General features: G+C 36.6%; 1 protein-coding gene across 2 annotated transcripts in view; it reads left to right on the plus strand.

Moving 5' to 3' along the window:
- MICU1 (mitochondrial calcium uptake 1) overlaps positions 1-19,719 on the plus strand; it is a 247,185-nt gene that overhangs the window by 95,203 nt on the left and 132,263 nt on the right. For both annotated transcript variants that reach the window (XM_073878854.1, XM_025850225.2), the window contains one exon: positions 12,336-12,379. In XM_073878854.1, the coding sequence (XP_073734955.1) occupies positions 12,336-12,379 (44 nt within the window). The remainder of the gene's footprint in view (positions 1-12,335; positions 12,380-19,719) is intronic.

A 19,719-nucleotide genomic window follows, 5' to 3' on the forward strand; every position in this document is an offset into this window, starting at 1 on the left:
TGGGGAGACTGATGGGTGTTGTCTTCATCCTCTCTCTGCCCTGCCACAGGTGGCAAATTTCTGAGAAAGGAGCTTGTGTATATATTTGGCTTCCCTGCTTTTGTGGCTTCCACCCAGAGGACACATCTTTTAATAATTTGACTCTGGTAGCAGTGGGGCTTGTGTTTACAAATTCAATGGATAATAAGAAACAAACAAAAAAAACAATTTTTAACTGGCTGTCATTCAGGGCTCAGTGCAGAAGCAGCAAACAGAAACACCCATCTCCCAGTCTTCCCCTGAAAGAGGTATATTTGCATACTTTAAAAGCTGCTACCTGGGGCACCTGCGTGGCTCAAGTCGGTTAAGTGTCCAACTCTTGGTTTTAGCTCAGATCATGATCTCATGGGTTCTGGGATCAAGTTCTGCATTGGGCTCCATGCTGGGTGTGGAGCCTGTTTGGGATTCACTCTCTCCCTCTTCTTCTTTCCCCTCCCCCCAAAAAAGCTGCTGCCTGAGAGTCTGGCTTCCAATTAGTTTGAATCTAGGTGCTGACTGAGATTCTCCTCTTTGACATACTGAGAGGTCTTGGCATATCCTCAACTACTAGGAACCTCTAAGAGTAAAGTAGGCTGCTTGGACAATCAAAGGTTTGAGAGAAAACCAAGAACTAGGGCAGGGTTGAACAGCAAGGTTGAATTTCTAAATGAGGTCATTCCTTCAGGATTGAGAGAGGTGGCTGTTTTTCTTAAATGCATAAAAACCCAACACAGAGAGTCAAGGAAAATGAAGAAATAGAGGAATATATTCCAAAGGAAAAAAGATAAAACCTCAGAAAAAGACCTTAATGAAATGGAGATAAGTGATTTACTTGATAAAGAGTTCAAAATAACAAAGATGCTTACCAAACTCAGCAGAATAATGTGTGAATAAAGTGAGAATTTCAGCAAAGAGAGAAAATATAAGAAAGTATCAAATAGAAGTCACAGAGCTGAAGAATACAATAACTGAACTGGAAAATACAATAGAGGGGTTCAACATCAGGGTAGCTGCAGCAGAAGAAAGGATCAGTGAACTTGAAGACGGCAGTGGAACCTATTCAATCAGTGTAGGAAAAAGAGAAAAGAATAAGAAAGAGTGAAGATAGCTTAAGGAACTTATAGGACAACATCAGTAGACCAACATCCACATTATAGGAGGCCTAGAAGGAGAAGAGAGAAAGGGGCAGAAATCTTATTTGAACAAGTAATGTCTGAAAATTTCCCTGAGCTGGGGAAGGAGACAGACATCCAGATCCAGGAGCTCAGTTCTAAATAAGATGCATCCAGGGGCGCGTGGATGGCTCAGTGGTTAAGCGTCTGCCTTTGGCTCAGGTCATGATCCCAGGGTCCTGGAATCGAGCCCCACATCGGGCTTCCTGCTCGGCGGGAGGCCTGTTTCTCCCTCTCCCACTCCCCCTGCTTGTGTTCCTTCTCTCGCTATGTCTCTCTCTGTCAAATAAATAAATAAAATCTTAAATAAATAAATAAATAAATAAATAAATGGATCCAAGGAGACCCACACCAAGACACATTATAATTAAGTGTCGGAAGTTAAAGGCAAGGAGAGAATCTTAAAAGCAACAAGAGAAAAACAACTTGTTATGTGTAAGGGAACCTCCACAAGACTATAAGCAGACTTTTCAGCAGAAACTTTGCAAGTTGGAAGAAAATGGCACCATTTACAGAAAGTGCTCAAAGCAGAAAACTGCTATTCAATAACACTACCCAACAAAGCTGTCCTTCAGAATTGAAGGAGAGAGAAAGAGTTTTCAAGACAAGCAAACACTAAAGGAGTTCATCACTACTAGACTAGCTTTATAAGAAATGTTAAAGGGAGGGGTGCCTGGGTGCTCAGTCGTTAAGGGTCTGCCTTCTGCTCGGGTCATGGTCCCAGGGTCCTGGGATCGGGCCCCACAATGGGCTCCCTGCTCAGCGGGAAGCCTGCTTCTCCCTCTCCCTCTCCCCCTGCTTGTGTTCCCTCTCTCACTGTGTCTCTCTCTGTCAAATAAATAAAAATATCTTAAAAAAAAAAATGTTAAAGGGAATTCTTTAAGCTGAAACAAAAGGGCACTAATTAGTAATAGGAAAACATAGGAAAGTACAGACAATGAGTATATTTTTAAAGCTTTTTTGTGCTACTGTTTTCTCCCCAACAAGGTAAGTTACTTCAGTTGAAGAACCTTGTCTTCTACTTTTACTTTTAGTTCCTTGCAGTGCTGCTGAGTGTAGAGCAGATGTTGGTCAGCTTTGGTGAACTGCCTGTTTCTATATGGCCTATGAACCGAGAAAGGTTTTTACTTTTTTTTTATTCATTTAAAAAAGAATACTTTGTGACACCTGAAAATTATATGAAACTCAAATTTAGGTGTCCATAAAAAAGTTTTATTGGAGTATATCCAGACTCATTCATTAGGTATTGTTTATGACAGCTTTCATGCAATAGCAGAGTTAAATAGTTGCAACAGAGACTATATGTGGCCCACAAAGCCTAAGATATTTTCTTTTTTTTAATTTTATTGTGTTATGTTAATCACCATACATTACATCATTAGTTTTTGATGCAGTGTTCCATGATTCATTGTTTGCATATAACACCCAGTGTTCCATTCAGTATGTGCCCTCTTTAATACCCATCACCAGGCTAACCCATTCCCCCATCCCCCACCTAAGATACTTTCTATTTGACCTTTTATGGAAAAAATTTATGACCCCTTCCAAAACAATAAACATATGTATTGTTCTCTGTCCTTGGTTTCTGACACAGAGCTCCTAAAGCCCTTGTAGTTAGGATGCCAGGAGCTACGCAGAATCTGTTCTCATATGGATGGCAGAGTTGTAAGAAATCAAGCCAACCTCAAAAGTCCATTCCAAGGGTGACTTAAGGTGGCTCAGTCAGTTAGGTGTCTGCCTTTGGCTCAGGTCATGATCTTGGTGTCCTGGGATTGAGCCTCACGTCCAGCTGCCTGCTCAGTGGGGAGTCTGCTTCTCCCTCTGTCCCCCCCACCCCACTTGTGTGCGCTCTCTCTCAAATAAATGGATGAATTCTTTTTTCTTTTTTTTTTTAAAGATTTTATTTATTTGAGAGAGAGAGAGAATGAGAGATAGCACGAGAGGGAAGAGGGTCAGAGGGAGAAGCAGACTCCCTGCTGAGCATGAAGCCCGATGCGGAACTCGATCCCGGGACTCCAGGATCATGACCTGAGCCGAAGGCAGTCACTTAACCAACTGAGCCACCCAGGCGCCCATAAATGGATGAAATCTTAAAAACAAAACAAAACAAAACAAAACACATTCCGCTCCCCTCCCCTTACCTTATCTCTCCCTCCCTCTTTTATATTCTATCCCTGAGATAGAACCAATTTATTTTTTTTTAGTGACAGTGATAATATTCATCCCCTAGCATTGACATTGGGCTTAGCCATGTGATTTCCTCTGACCAATGATATACATAGGTTCAAGCAAAATCTTTTAAGAGTCAGTTTGTGGTTTGCTATGTTCTCTTTTACTTCTGCCATGTTCCACAGAGAGGCTGCTGTTAATCAGCCTGGATCCCAGATTCAGTACTCTGTGGAGTAAAGCTTCACCCAATAAGTGATAGATAGGTAGCATGAACAATATATAAGCCTTCCTTATTGTAAGCCACTGAAATTTTAAGATTATTACTGCAGCATAACCTAGCCTATTCTGGCTGCTACATTTCCCCTGTTTTTTAATATATGAAATATATATTTATATATGCATGGTTGTATATTTGTTGATCCAGGTAGCTGTTGTTCTCTTATTTTCACTGCTGTATAATTGTGTTTATCATTTGCATAAATATGTCAGTATTTAATTTATCCATGTTCATGTAGATGGAACTTGTTTCCAGTTTTATTAATCATTTGTTGCTGTGTAACAACCAACCATATAAAGGGCATAAAGCAATGAGCCCTTACCTAGTTTATGCATCTGCAGGTCATGTGAGGTATACTCTGCTGATCTCAGGTGGCCTTCCTCTGTAGATAGGCTCAGGTTTGGCTAATCCAGGCAAGGGCAGCTCTGCTTCATGATTTTGTCAGATTTGTCAAGCTGCTCTATATGTTTCTCATCTTTTTTAGACCACTGGGCTACTCAGAATATATTCTTCTCATAGTATTGGCAGAGGTACAAGAAAGCAAGCCAACTTCAGAAGTCCATTTTGAGGATCTGTGATGTCATACCGCTAATACCCTGTTGGCCAATGCAAGTCATGTGGCTGAGCCCAAACTCAAGGAATTTTACAAGGTGGTCAAGGGAAAGAAAGCGAATATTTGGAAACTATAATATGCCAGTGGTTTTACTATTAAAAACTGTACTACATTGAACCTTCTTCCATTATTGTCCTGGTGCATATTTGCAGGAAGTTATTTTCAACATATTTTTTGGAAGTGGGCTTGCTGGCCTGTAGGCCATTCCTCTTCGGATTTGCTAGACATTGCCAACCTGGTTTCCAGAATAGATGTAATAATTTACATATTCTCCAAGAATGTTTAAGCTTTCTCTTCTGCATTCCTGTTAACACTTGGTATTGTCAGACTTAGTTTTTTAGCAAACTGATTGGAATGAATTATTTATCTTTGTGGTTTTACTTTGCATTTCACTAGCAGCTAGTGAGGCTTATCATTTCTGAATGTTTATTGGCTACTCATATTGCCATTTCTATTAATTCTCTATCTTCTCTGCCCACTTTCTATTTGTTTTTTTTTGGGGGGTAGAATTAGTAAAAGTCCTTTATGTATTCTCTGTTGAAAGCTGTCATAAAAAATTGCAGCTATCTTCTAGTCGATGGCCTGTCTTTTTATTTTGCTTATGGTAATTTTTAGTATACAGAAATTGCCAATATTTTCAATGATAGCCATCATTTCCTTGATGGTTTGTACTATCTCTTTTTAACTACTTTATTGAGATGTAATTAACATAGAATATATAGCACATGTTTAAAGTGTTTGATGAGTTTTGACATACTAGTTACATGTATGTACTAGTGAAGCCATCCATCATCAGCACAGTCAATATAATGAACATACTTATCATCCCCAAAAGTTTCTTCATACCCATTTGTAATTCTTCCTTTCTGTTTTTTTCCTATCTCCTAGGTCCCAGGCAGCCAGTGATATGCTTAGTATCTTGTATTTCCTACTGATTATCTGTCTACTTTCTCTGACAGTTATTGAGAGAATAGTGTTGATCAACTTTAATTGTGGGTTTGTCTGTCATCCTTTTAGTTCTTTCAGTTTTTGCTTAAAATATTTTGAAACTCCTATTAGGTGCATACATGTTTAAAATGTGTTATTCTGTCCTCTTCATGAATTGACTCTCTTATCATTATGTAACTGACCTTTATGCTAGTATTTTTTTGCTCTGAAGTCTACCTGGTCTCATATTTATGTAGCCACTCTTTATTTTGATTCATTTTTCATGTTACATCTTTCTCCATCCTATCACCTTATTTGTTTGTTTATTTTGGGTGGGGAGGGCCAGAGGGAGAGACTGGTTGCTTGATTGATTGATTTAGGGTGGGGAGAGAGAGAATCTTAAGCAGGCTCTACATCCAGTGCAAGCCCAATACAGGGCTCAGTCTCATAACCCTGAGATCATGACCTGAGCTGAAATCAAGTCGGATGCTTAACTGACTGAGCCACTCAGGCATCCCTCCATCCTATTACTTTTAATCTACCTAAATATAGCAGTATCTTGAAAATGGGTTTCTGTGGACAACATATAATTGGATCTTGTTTTTTATGCAATATCATAGTTTCCACCTTTTAATTAATGTGTTTAGAGGATTTGTATTTAATGTAATTTTTGATATGTTTGGATTTAGGTCTACCATTTTATTATTTGTTTTCTCTCTCTTTTTTTTTAAGATTTCATTTACTTATTTGACAGAGAGAGACACAGCGAGAGAGGGAACACAAACAAGGGGAGTGGGAGAGGGAGAAGCAGGCTTCCTGCCCAGCAGGGAGCCCAGTGCGGGGTTGGAGCCCAATGCGGGGGTTTGATCCCAGGACCCTGAGCCGAAGGCAGACGCTTAATGACTGAGCCACCCAGGCGCCCCTTGTTTTCTCTTTTTTTTACGTTCTTCTTTTACTCCTTGCCTTCTTTTCAGATTATTCAGACTTTTTAATATTTTTTACTTTGCAGTTTTTGACTGTATTTCTCTGTATAAAATTTAGCAGTTGCTGTAGAGATTATAACATAATATTATATTCTGTATTTTATAATGTACCTAATCAACTTTTCACAGTTTACGAAGAATTTATATTTTACTGCTTCAAGTAGAATATAGATATCTTACCACTATATAGGTTCTTCCCCAATTTATGGTATAACGTCACATGTATAACAACTACATACATTGAAAACGCCACCAGACATTGTTTTCATTTCAAGTTTCCTTTCACCTGTCATACATAAAGAGCTAAAGAGGAGAAAATAGTCTGTTATACGTATCTAAATGTTAACCATTTCTGTTGTTCTTTATCTCTTAAATTCCAAATTTCCCTTTGGTATCATTTCCTTCCCCCTTGAAGGGATAGAATGTGTTTTAGAGCAGGTCTGCTGGTGGTGAATTCTCGGTTTACCTTCATCTGAGAACATTTTTATTTTGTCCTCATTCTTGAAGAATATTTTCACTAAAGAATTGTGGGTTGAAATTCAGCACTTTAAACCAGCTGCTACAGAGACTTTTTTCTTTGCCTTTGGTTTTAGGCAGTTTGATTTTTTTTTTTTTTTTTAGTGTACCTTGTTTTGGATTTAGTAGGCATCTTGAATCTGTAATGAAATTGCGGAAGACAAACAACATAAAGTGAAAAGAGATGGTGTCTAAGGAGGAAATTCTAAAAAGTACATATATTTAGGAGACAGGCAGAATAGCTACCAAAGGAATTTAAGAAGGAGTTAACAAGAATGAATGAAGATGATTAGAAGAAAGAAATGTACATGTGTGATCTTAGGCAAATTATTTAATATCTCTGAATACTAATATTCTCATTTATAAAAGTGAGATAATAGCAACTAATTTGTAGGGTTGTGAAAATTAAATGATATTGAAAGCATGTAGTATAATACCTATAAAAATGCTCAATAAATAGTAACTTATTACAATGATTATTAAGACAGAAGATAAAACCAAGTTACTGTAGTACAGTATGTCACATCTATTGAATTAGAGCTATCCCTTTCTTTTTCTGTCCTATATTAGCTTGTATTACTGAAAAATATAATCATTTAGGGGCGCCTGGGTGGCTCAGTCATTAAGTGTCTGCCTTCGGCTAGAGTCATGATCCCAGGGTCCTGGGATCGAGCCCCACATTGGGCTCCCTGCTTGGCGGGAAGCCTGCTTCTCCCTCTCCCACTCCCCCTGCTGTATTCCCTCTCTCGCTGTGTCTCTCTCTGTCAAATAAATAAATAAAATCTTTAAAAAATATATATATAATCATTTAAATAAATTTTTAGGATAATTTCAGGTATTAAAAAATGAATCTCTAAATTTTTGAGAGATAGCTGAGACTTCTTAACTAATTATTCAGTTTCCATTTACCTAAGCTCTAATTTATTGAGCTTGAAATGATCTATTTGATTCAGTTTCACTTTTGTCTTTTGACAAAAGAGTTGCTATCTTCTTTAAAACAAGTCTTTTACCATCAACAAATGAATGGATAAAGATGTGTGTGTGTGTGTGTGTGTATATATATATATATATATATATATACAGTGGACTACTACTCAGAGGCACCTGGGTGGCTCAGTCGGTAAAGTGTCTGCCTTCAGCTCAGGTCATGATCCCAGGGTCCTGGGATCAAGCTCCACATCAGGCTCCTTGCTCTGCCGAGAAGCCTGCTTCTCCCTCTCCTTTGCCTGCTGCTCCCCTTGCTTGTGTTCTCTCTCTGTCTCTCCCTGTCAAAAATAAATAAAATCTTTAAAAAAAAAATTGGAATACTAAGCCATCAAAAAATGAAATTTTGCCATTTGCAATGACACGGATGGAACTAGAGGGTATTATGTAAACAAAGTAAGTCAATCAGAGAAAGACAATTATCGTATGATCTCACTAGTATGTGGAATTTAAGAAACAACAGGATCATAGGGGAAGAGAGGAAAAAGTAAAACAAAATGAAATCAGAGAGACAAACCATGAGACTTTTTTTTTTTTAAGATTTTATTTATTTGACAGAGAGACAGTGAGAGAAGGAACACAAGCAGGGTGAGTGGGAGAGGGAGAAGTAGGTTTCCTGCAGAGCAGAGAGCCCGATGGGGGGGGCTCGATCCCAGGACCCTGGGATCATGATCTGAGCCGGACTCTTAATCATAGGAAACAAATTGAGGGTGCTGGAGAGGCGGGGGTGGAAGGTTGGGGTAACTGGGTGATGGACATTAAGGAGGGCACGTGATATAATGAGCACTGGGTATTATATAAGACTGATGAATCACTGACCTCTACCTCTGAAACTAATAATAATTATATGTTAATTAGTTGAATTTAAATTAAAAGCATAAAAAAATAAAACAAGTCTTTTTTTTTAAAGATTTTATTTATTTGAGAGAGAGAGAATGAGAGATAGCGCGAGAGGGAAGAGGGTCAGAGGGAGAAGCAGACTCCCTGCTGAGCAGGGAGCCCAATGTGGGACTCGATCCCGGGACTCCAGGATCATGACCTGAGCCGAAGGCAGTCGCTTAACCAACTGAGCCACCCAGGTGCCCATAAAACAAGTCTTTTAAATGTTCATTCTGAAGCTTAAACTGAGAGTATTCTTTTGTTTGTTGGTTTGTTTATTTATGAGAGAGAGAGCAAGCGAGGATGGGTGGGGGAGAGGCGCAGAGTGAGATGCAGACTCCTTACCAAGCAGGGACCCTGATGTGGAGCTCAGTCCCAGCACCCTGGGATCATGACCTGAGCTTAACCGATTGAGCCACCCAGGCACCCTACTGAGAGTATTCTTAGAGTATTTCTGCACATTTACATTATTTTTGGTGTGGGCTCAAGAGGAGAGGCAATTAAAAGGTTTTTAGACAAAATCAAAAATATTCATTTAATCTTTCTGAGCTTCAGCTTTCTCAATAACAACAGTAAGATAGTGTTTACATCACACTAGGAGCATTTAATGACTTTGAAATTTCTTTGGATAAAAGTTTAAGAGTCACAGGAAACACCTTAAGGAAAACAGCATAATGTCCAGTGTTTCTAAGCATGGACCCAAAGAGCAGAGGTGGAGAAATGGAAGGGAACGATGTTATAGGGGAGTCACTTGAGTATCATTTTCATACTACACAGTCTGTGTTTTCCCCTTCCTTCTCCATACTCTCCCTCCTCCCAGTAATTGGATCTAATAGAAGCTCCAGAGGAGTAGTGATTAAGAACAGCTTGAATTATTTCATCCATCCACATTTCCCATACCACATCCACCCCAGTCATATTAAGAACTGATCTAATCTGACCATCTGCTTCATTTGAAGGTAAAGAAATCTAAATATAATAAGATGAAATAATCATTTTTTTCATCTTAAAAGTATTAATGTCTTGGCCTATTTTATATCTATTTGCTTATAAATGACAGAAATTCTCAGTGTGTGCCAAGTTGTCCTTACATGCCCCTCCTTTTTTTATTTCTTGCAAATGTACATGGTAAAATATTTTCCAAACTATAACAAAGAGCATACAGTGAAAACACAAATCTGTTCCATCTTCGCCACCCTCCGATTCCATGTCACATAAGCTATCACTTTTTAAGTTTTAAGTTAACTTTTTAGTTCTTTTAGGTATTACTCTAATAATTTGAAATGTGGCTAGTTTGAATTAAGATGTGCAATAATTGTAAAATATACAACAGATGTTGAAAACTTAGCATAAAAAGGTTAAAATATCTCATTAATAATTTTTATATTGATTACATGTTGAAATGATGCTATTTTGAATATATTTTGTTAAATAAATTATATTGAAATTAATTTTACTGGTTTCTTTTGATTATTTTAAGAATAATTAAAATTATTAACTGTTAGAAAATTTTAAATTATACATGTGGCTCACATTTGTTGCTCCCATTATATTTCTTTTGGACAGTGGTACTCTAATCACTAGTAAGCATGTATTTCCTTAGTTGATGTACCAAGTTTATTCATGAGATACCGGATTCTAGTCTGATTCTCATTCTTTTATAAAGGACCAAGGTTTTTTCTGGAAAGTCTTAGGATTTTCTTATTCTTGGTATTCTGAAATTTCATAAGCATATACTGAATTGTACACAGTTTTTGTTCATTTTGCTTATTAGAACACTTAGTAAGCCCTAGCTTGTGTTACTCTTCAGCTCTGAGAAATTTTCTACTAATATTTTCTTTTTAAGATTTTATTTATTTATTTGTCAGAGAGAGACACAGCGAGAGAGGGAACACAAGCAGGGGGAGTGGGAGAAGGAGAAGCAGGCTTCCTGCGGAGCAGGGAGCCTGATGCAGGGCTCGATTCCAGGACCGTGGGATCATGACCTGAGCCGTAGGCAGACGCTTAACAACTGAGCCACTCAGGCGCCCCTCTACTAATATTTTTGGATTATTTCCTCCCTGTTTTTTTCTTTTGTAAAAAATTTCTTTGCTATTTCTGAATGAGAAAAGGTCTTGTATGATATTAGACCTCTAGTGTTAAGTCTCTTTTTCTATAATTCTCTCTTACATTTTCTATTTTCCATTCTGTTGTCTTTTTGGCAGTGGTCCTCGGAGGAAACCTTATCCTAACCTTTTGACAGTTTATTAAAAAATAGGATGAGATAGGGGCTCAAAGGGGCATGTGACTCTTGATCTAGGGTTGTGAATTCAAGCCCCATGTTGGGTATAGAGATTACTTAAATAAATAAAACTTAAAAAAAATAGGAGGAGATAAGCAAACATAGTTGTCTACAACTCTTTCTTCTCTGTTCTTTCGTCATAGAAGTGTGTTCCACCTTTATGACTGTGCTGTCTTCTTGGATATATGTGAGGTTTCAAATTAGATTTGGTTTTTTGTTTTATTTCATTTTATTTTAAATTTCCTTCTGTTTCCTAACTTACCTCTTTGTTTTGCAGTCAGTGGTTTATTTTGTTCAGGGCAGGCTCCTAGAAGTGAAGCACATTTTAGATAAGGAAAATAGGTAACCAAAAGTGTGGAAGCAGAAATGCAAAAAGCTTCCTCTGGGAAGATAATCTGATCGTTGTAATACTGTGAATGTAATGAGATAAGGGCCTGAACTAGCTTGAATGCAGTGAGAACCAAAAGAAAAGAACTGAGTAATTATGCAAGAAAAGTAAGTGTAATTATGAACTGACTTCTCCACTCTAAAAACTCCCAAAGCACCACTTTATTGAACTAGTTATATGCTCCCTTGTAGTGTTAATTATATGTGTATGCCTTTCTAACTAAATTGTGACTCTTCAGGGCGGGGCTTATAGCTCACTCATTAACTTTTTTTTTTTTTAAAGATGATTTATTTATTTAACAGAGAAAGAGAGAGAGCGTTAGTAGGCAGAGCGGCAGACAGAGGGAGAGGGAGGGGCAGGCTCTCTGCTGAGCAGGGAGCCCGATGTGGGACTTGATCCCAGGACCCTGGGATCATGACCTGAGCCGAAGGCAGCCACTTAACCAACTGAGCCACCCAGGCGCCCCTCATTAACTTTTTTATAAGTATTTATTGATCAAGCACTATGCCAAGGGCTGGGAGAAAGCAGTAGTCAAAGACAAATATCCCTGCCCTCAAGGATACTTAATTACTTACATCTTTCACAGTGCTTAGAATTAGATGCTAGGTATTCGCAGAGAAAATATTTGTTAACCCTACTTTAAAAGGTAATATTAGGATGGTCTATTGTATCTGTTTAGGTGTATTGCAAAATTTATTTGATATTAAAATATTCTCTCTTTAACTTGATACTAAAAAAAATTATTATGCATTCAGATTAAACTAACATCCTTCACCTTATTTAAAGGTAATATAGCACATTGATATAATGAAAACAGCCCACCCTTGAAAGAGTCCAGGTTCTAGTTTAGCTCTACTGTTGAACAGGTTTGCACATGAATTTTTATTCTCTTTATCTTCTCAGAGCCTCAGCTTTCTCGTATGTAAAATAAAGATTAGATCTTTTAGCACTGACACTTTGAATCCCAAAGTGGAAAAATTTTTCATTCCCATAACCTTTGAATAATGTTGTGGCTAAACCATCTAGTATATTTAATTGAATAATTGGAAATGACAGAGAGCTGTCATTTCATGTTTTATTTGAGTTATGATCATTGACAATATACTGTTTTTTTTTTCTCTTTTACAGACTTGGGTCTAGATCAGTATACAATAAAACGCTTTGATGGAAAGGTGAGCGAGCTATGACACCTAATATATATATCCTGTTGTTTACTAAGGAGATTTTAAAGTTCCTCTAGAATTCTTTGTGAGAAATTTCTGAATGCCTGTTCTTGTCAAAAGAGCATGTTTCTTAGGTTGGAAGGCCTATAAGTGCCTTCAGATGCTTCTGAAAAAATCAAGCAGGTTTTTCTACACTTTTCCATATAAGGTAACACTCATGGGTAGCCTGCTGTATATAGTAAGTGTATGTTGACATTTGCATTTTAATTCAATTGCCATCATAAAGCTTAACAAGCCCCCAGTATTACATTTGCATTTCTTATAAAAACACTTATTTGATTTGACCTTCCTCAAACTTTGACACTATATAGCAGTAACCCTAACTAGAAAATTATAGAAGTCTTTACCGGTGCTTTTATAATAATTATGAAGGCTACCCCAAATTTGTATATACATTTGCATTATACTTTCTTTCAATTCTTTATTTTATGCACAAATACATCACATAATAAATTGTTCTTAAGTATAGAAAATGAAACTTTCAATTTTATCATCTCAAAGCAGTCAGTTAAACATGTTTTTCCCTTTCAGGCTGAGCTCTACAAAAAGAAAAAGAAAGTATTACACAGGGTCAGAAAGAAAAGTAAAAGGTCAGTTTTACAGAGGAGGAAGAAAGCACATCAGAAAGAAGAGAGAGCCTGGGATGGCTCTACAAAGCTTAAAGAGAAGGAAATCGGAAGGAAAATCATGCAGTGGCTGGAAAAGGCAGGATCACAAAAGGGGTCTAAATGGGTGGAGGTCAGGGTTAGTAGAAGCTGATCTTGCAGGAATATGTTGACCCTGCATCATTATATAAAACTCTGTGTACTCATAAGGTGAAGATATAAATACTAAGATCTTTTGCACAGGTGGAAAGAACGAGTGGCCACCTTAAGAGCTGAGTGATCTCAGTCAAGGCTTCCAGCCTAACAATTGCCTTTCCCATTCATATGGCCCATTGCCTTCATCTGGGTATGCTCTTTTTAAAGTCACATATTCTAAAAGAAAAAATGATCAAAAACAGCATTGAACTAGAATATTAGGAGACAGGTTCAGAGCTGGCTCTGCTTTGGGACAGCCACATCTTTGATCCTTGGTTGTCTCTGCCTCATATATAATCAAGTACCATATTCATGTGAAGGTTATTTCAGGCACTGATGTCAGGGTCTGATTTCAGAATCTCTGGCAAATCAGGTCCCTGTTTTATCTGTCTTTGTGTCACTCAGAGTCCAGCATATATCTGCCATATAGGAGGGGACAAATAAACATTTGATGACTTGGAAAAATCAACTAATCAATCACATATTCTTTGGAGATATGACTCATTAAGTAGGTAATATGTTATAGCAAAATCAGTCTAACAAATCACAGTTTTTGGTCACTGAAGGAATTCAGAGTAGCATGAGATTTCTATCCTCTATTATATTTATATATATGTAAATCTGAAAACACGTAAAGAAGTTGAATATGTGCAAGTTGAACAGTAAATTTACATGTTATAGGAGAATTTCCATTCCTAGAGGTCTCCAAATATAAAATCCCTAGTGGTCACTCATGTTTCATAAATGCTCTTTAAATTTTTATTTCAGCTAACTGTCCACTTGAGGCTAAAAATTTGCAACTCTGGGCATGACCAGTGAGCTCCACCTTTGTTTCGATCATATTCCGTTTATGAGCTCTGTATTTCCTCCCATTAGTATCATTTGCATTTTTCTGTTTTCACTTATTTTTATAAAATAACAAAAGTAAACTGCAGTAAGATATTATAAGTATTTGAGTGCCCACCTTGCTGTAGAGATGAAAACGGCAGTACTTTGTTTGGAAGGCAGACTTTATGACAGATTGTAGTGCAAATGTTTGGGCTCTGAAGTATAAAATTCTGAAATGGGAGTAGGAAAGCAGGATTTAGGGATCTCAACGTATAATGGTTCAAAGTATGACTCATATGAAATTCAGGCATATGAAAGTTGACCAAGGGAACAGGTTCTGCAAGAGAATAGAGGAATGGCAGACTCACATAGGGGTAGTGTAGAACTGAGCCAGCCAGCTTGTCCCCTAGCAAAGAGTGTATGGATTTTTCCTTCATCCACGTTATGATATGCATATTTAATCCCTTTGCCAGGTATTTCATTTAAATACTGTATTAATTTCCATCAAATATATCCTGAAGGTTATGGTTCTTAAATAGGATTTTTAAACTAAGTTCACCTCTAGTTTGTCTTTATGAATAGTCTTTTATTTCATATGAAGTTTAAGAAAGTAGTTTCTGTGCTGTTTTTAAACCTTGTGTAATGAGGTATACAACATTAATTAGGGTTTAATCAGTTTAGAAGTTTTTCCAGGGATTTTTGCCATGTATTTGTGATATTTGTAATAAGGATCATCAAGTGTTGATCTTATTATTTTCCTTTAGATCTTCATGTCTCTCTTTCTCTCAGTCAGAATATCTTAATTCTTAAGTAGCAGCTTCCGGAGTGTATAAATCCTAAAACAATTTCCTCTTGAAAAAACAGATTTGTGTAGTAATTATAGTACATTTTATGCAAGATGGCCAGAAATTTAGTCCAAAGCTAATACCCTAGAGGAATTTCCTTTTAAACTTGCTTTGATCTTTATTTATTTATTTATTTGAAAGAGAAAGAGAGCGAGAGCAGGAACACAAGCAGAGGGAGCGTGGGAGAGGGAGAAGCAGGCTCCCCACTGAGCAGGGAGCCTGATGTGGGGCTCGATCCCTGGACTCTGGGATCATGACCTGAACCGAAGGCGGACGCTTAACGACTGAGCCACCCAGGTGCCCCTAAACTTGCTTTGATTTTTAAATGGGTCATTTTCTTTCTCTTGTTTTAACTTGAAAGATAAACTAGTTATGAACTACTTAGAGATTTACTCCCGTCTTCTTATCCCCCCCATTGTTTTAACTTTTAACACACCATGTAATAAAGTGTATCATTTGACCAGTAGGTAACACTGCCTTATTTTATTGTCTTTTAATTGAATTGCACTTTAGCCTTTTTGTCACTGAAAGCAAGAACAAATGTAGAAATAGTATCATTTTGTAGAGTTTTCTCATTTATGTTTGAATTTCATACAACCTCTAAATGCAAAGTAGAAAAGAAGGCCCAACTGATACTGAGAAATAATTGGACAGTTATTTCTTGTTTTGGTGCCTATCATCTTCTCTCTTTTGTTTGACTAGAAAAAGCCCTTAAGTAAATGAAACATTCCTGTTTCAACTGATAGTGAAGCTGAATTTGATTAAAGCAGCTTTTGAATTTGGGGGAGGATCTTTTTCCAGAGCCCATCACTACCTAATGTTAATGTACACTAATCCTTCACTCTTAGTAGCAATTTCCTTTGTAGAAAAGTCATGAAATACATTATTATTGGCACTTGCATCATTTATGCATTTCAGAACTGTCTACTAACACAGGCCTTGTATAGAGAAGCAATAGTGTCCCTTCACTTTAAGAAAATGCTTTGTAGATAGGTGATGCTTTAAAAGACATTCAGACTGGGTCTTTAAAGTTCAAAAACTCAAAGCTTGAGGGCACCTGGGTGGCTCAGTTGGTTAAGCAACTGCCTTCAGCTCAGGTCATGATCCTGGAGTCCCAGGATCGAGTCCCTCATCGGGCTCCCTGCTCAGCAGGGAGTCTGCTTCTCCCTCTGATCCTCCTCCCTCTCATGCTGTCTCTCATTCTTTCTCTCTCAAATAAATAAATAAAATCTTCAAAAACTCAAAGCTTGAAAGTTCATATTTTTCTCTTAAAGGATATTTGAATATCACTCCAGTGTACTAGCACTATTATACAGATGGTAATACAAAATATAGTCTGGCTTTTGTTTTAGTGTAATATATCAGAGATTTTTTAAAAAATGCACCCTCCCCCTGCAATATCCATGCATTCTGTTTATGACTTGTTAATGTAGTTACTTCATGAAGTTTGGGTTATATCTTTAATAAAAGCTATATTTTTTCTGGGTTTAATTTTTTAATCACATGATAACTGGCCTATAAAATAAAGCATCATTTCTAAATGGAGACTTTATATTATATAATCATCAAATATTTCTTTCATTTAATGATTTAGTTGCTGTTTTTTATTGGTGTGGCTTATCTCAAGTGGTTATACCCTTTATTTTCCTGTTTCTCTTAGCCCTCCCTTTTTTCCCTCAGCATATCAAAGATAGAAATTGTTTTGGATTTTCTGTTCCTGTTGTATGTGATAGACAACCCTCTCTGGACCAGACACCACCATTTTTTTTTTTTAAGTTACAGTAGAAAACTGCATGGTCTAGGTAAAATTGTTTCTTAAGCAAGGAATACCTATGTTCCAGAGTTCTGACATAATCCTCTTCTCTCTTCTAAAAACTGTAAAGCTCGTACTCTTTGTCAAGTAACAGTGAATTGCCCATTGAAAGTAAATTGTTCATTGTTATCATTTTACCATGTATTTCTTTTTCAGAAGATAGTTTTTTTAATTCTTCCTTCTCTATCAAATTCCCTTTTCCCCCAACCACTCCCTGAACATTTCAGGAAGCATCCCTCTGGACTGCATTTTTCGTTATTTGTATTTACAGTACCCTTAGAATCTCTCCAGTTTGGAAGAAAGAGCTAATGTGTGTTTTATTCCTCTCTTTTATGATACCTACAAGAATATTTGTACATGTGGAACAGAAAAAATATTTTACATCAAATTAAAATGACATTGTGTCCCCCCCCAATGACATTGTCCACATTCAGGTGAAAGAGATAAAAGTATGGTCAAAGCCTAGAAAAGGAAGAACTGATTACAGTGTTTATAACAGAAAAAGTTATCAGCAGAAAAAAAAAAAAATGGCAGCCATAGTTAAAAATCAAAGCTTTAATATAACCAAATGCTTTTAATTGCTTACTAGGTAAGAGTTCTTTAAAAAAATATTGATAAATGAACTTTAAAATGATATTCTGCTTAGGGGAAAGTCTAGGTTCCCCAAGGGAAATGTGAGCATTTTCCCCTATAACATAATACTCTTAATGCTTTACTTAAGTTGTTTATTTACTTTATATCATAGATAAGATCTTAGTGTGGAATAAGGGCAAGTATAATAATACTTTTTGACATGCATAGTAATGTGAAGTTTATTGTAGATCAAGGAAATGTAAATTAGGAGAGGGGACGGACTGAAAGCTCCATGGGACAAGAGTTTGATGAATCCTCACATTTATTTGAACTGTTTTAATTCTGCTCACATTTATATAGCAGGTTATGATGTTATGGGAATTCTGCATTGTTCACTAGGCACATCTCTCTTTCTCTCTTTTGGTTTCCAAAGATGAACCTAAGTCACGTCTAAATTCTTGGTGAATTGGTATATTTCTTCAGGTTTTTCTATTAAATACAAATATATAGACAGAATTGTATTATTTTTTCACCATGTTTTTATGTTTTTATTTGCCCTACCAACCCCATCTTTACAATAGAGTATATTACCTGTGTTGTCTTACTTTTATAATAGGGAAATTTTTGATTTAAAAAAAGCGTAGCAGATTCCAAGAGAATGCACAGATTTCCCCCACTGTCTAAAAGTAGAGCATTCCTATGGAAGCTTTCATTAAGCTGAAACAGCATAAAGCAAAGAAATTATTACCATTTTCATAAAAGCAAAAATCCTCTTTGGGTTTTTTTCAGTTAGCAAAAACAGGTCCCAGCATAGGTCTTTCGTGAAGGAGGAGTGGTATAAAGCAGACTTTCACATAGCAGAGGTCTTGTCATTCCTGGAAGCCTGAAGTTCTCCACAAGGATTTCATATTCACATATTTATTTTAGGGCTGAAGATTTAGCCCATTTTCAAAACCACATTAACATATTCACTCATTAGTTGTCAGTTGTTTAGTTTTGCAATTTAAAGTAAACTCTCTAAATGAAAAATACTCGACTCTATTTGTCTCTTGCAGGAATTATTACTATAACTATATGAAAAAGAAGAATAGTTGGAGCTTTTTGAGTGTTTATCACATGCTACACTCTATTTTTGTTTTCTGGTTTTTGTTTCACATGCAATGTGGGGCTTGAACTCACGACCCAAGATCAAGAGTCGCCTGCTGTCTGGACTGAGTCAGCCAGGCACCGCTACACACTGTTTTAAGTGCTTACATATAACTCATTTAATCCACACAGCCACTACTTTTATCATCATTTTACAAATAAAAACTACATAATAATTAATTTTCTTTTAACATTAGATCATATAAGCTAGTAGGTAGTGGAGGCATGATTCCAAATTTGTAGTCTGGCTTCAGAGTTCAATCTTAAGCACTGGGGTATTTTATTCATATATCTAAGCAATTTGTCTATATGATCTATTTGTAAATAGAAATTTCTCTTGTCAAGTAGCTATTTTAATAATAATGCCATTTGTGCAAAAAAACCCCACAAAACCCTTGATATCTCACTTTCTTTTTGCTAAGCGTGTTTGAAGTTAATTTTTTCTCCTTTGATAGAGTACAACTAGAAACTCCTATTAACCTGAGAAACCACATGGTATAAGGAGTATATAAATTTTAATACTTAAATTTAGGAATCAGAATTTCAACTTCCTTTTTATTTGCTCCATTATTTTCTCATATGCCGTGAACACTATTGAGCATTTTGAAAAATGCTGTCTTTTCTTTTTATTGAAATGATCTCTTAAAGTGTGCACTATCATCTATATTTGAAAAATTGGATCTTGGCTCATTGTCATCAAGATATTAGAGAAAATAATATTTCTAGTGCAGACAAACTTACTCTCAAATATTGATTGGTTGTGTGTTAAAGGTAGCATCATTTGAATAGGGCCACTTACTATAGTGAGTCTTTAAACAAGCAAAAGTTTAGAATGTAATTGCATTACCAAGGAACTCAACATTCTGATTCAGCATTTCAAGAAATCCTTTGACACCTGTTGCAGTTTTCTGTTTTACTTTTAGTCTGCTTGTTCATCTTCTTTTGCATCCATAGTTCTCTAAATTATTTTAAGCCATTTTCTCAATTTTCTCTCTTCTTACAAATTAGCAAATTTAGCTCTTTTGTAACACACCACAGCCCTAAGAAAATCTGGCTTTGGTGTCTGAAATATTTTCCAAGAGATTTCCATTTTGAGCATCTAAGTATTTGACAGTTATGTGTAAATAATTAGTAGATGTTGTAAGTATGCTGACCTTGAGTAGGAAAAATACAACATTATGGATCGCTGTACTTCTTAGTATGTAATAGCACAGGATGAAGAGTGTGACTTTGGATATGACAATTCTGTATTCATAAATGGGCTCCCCACATACTTGATAGGTA

The sequence above is a fragment of the Callorhinus ursinus genome, unplaced genomic scaffold (genome assembly GCF_003265705.2).
Source record: "Callorhinus ursinus isolate GAN/ISIS: 27379988/994484 unplaced genomic scaffold, GSC_fseal_2.0 scaffold31, whole genome shotgun sequence".
NCBI lineage: Eukaryota > Metazoa > Chordata > Mammalia > Carnivora > Otariidae > Callorhinus > Callorhinus ursinus.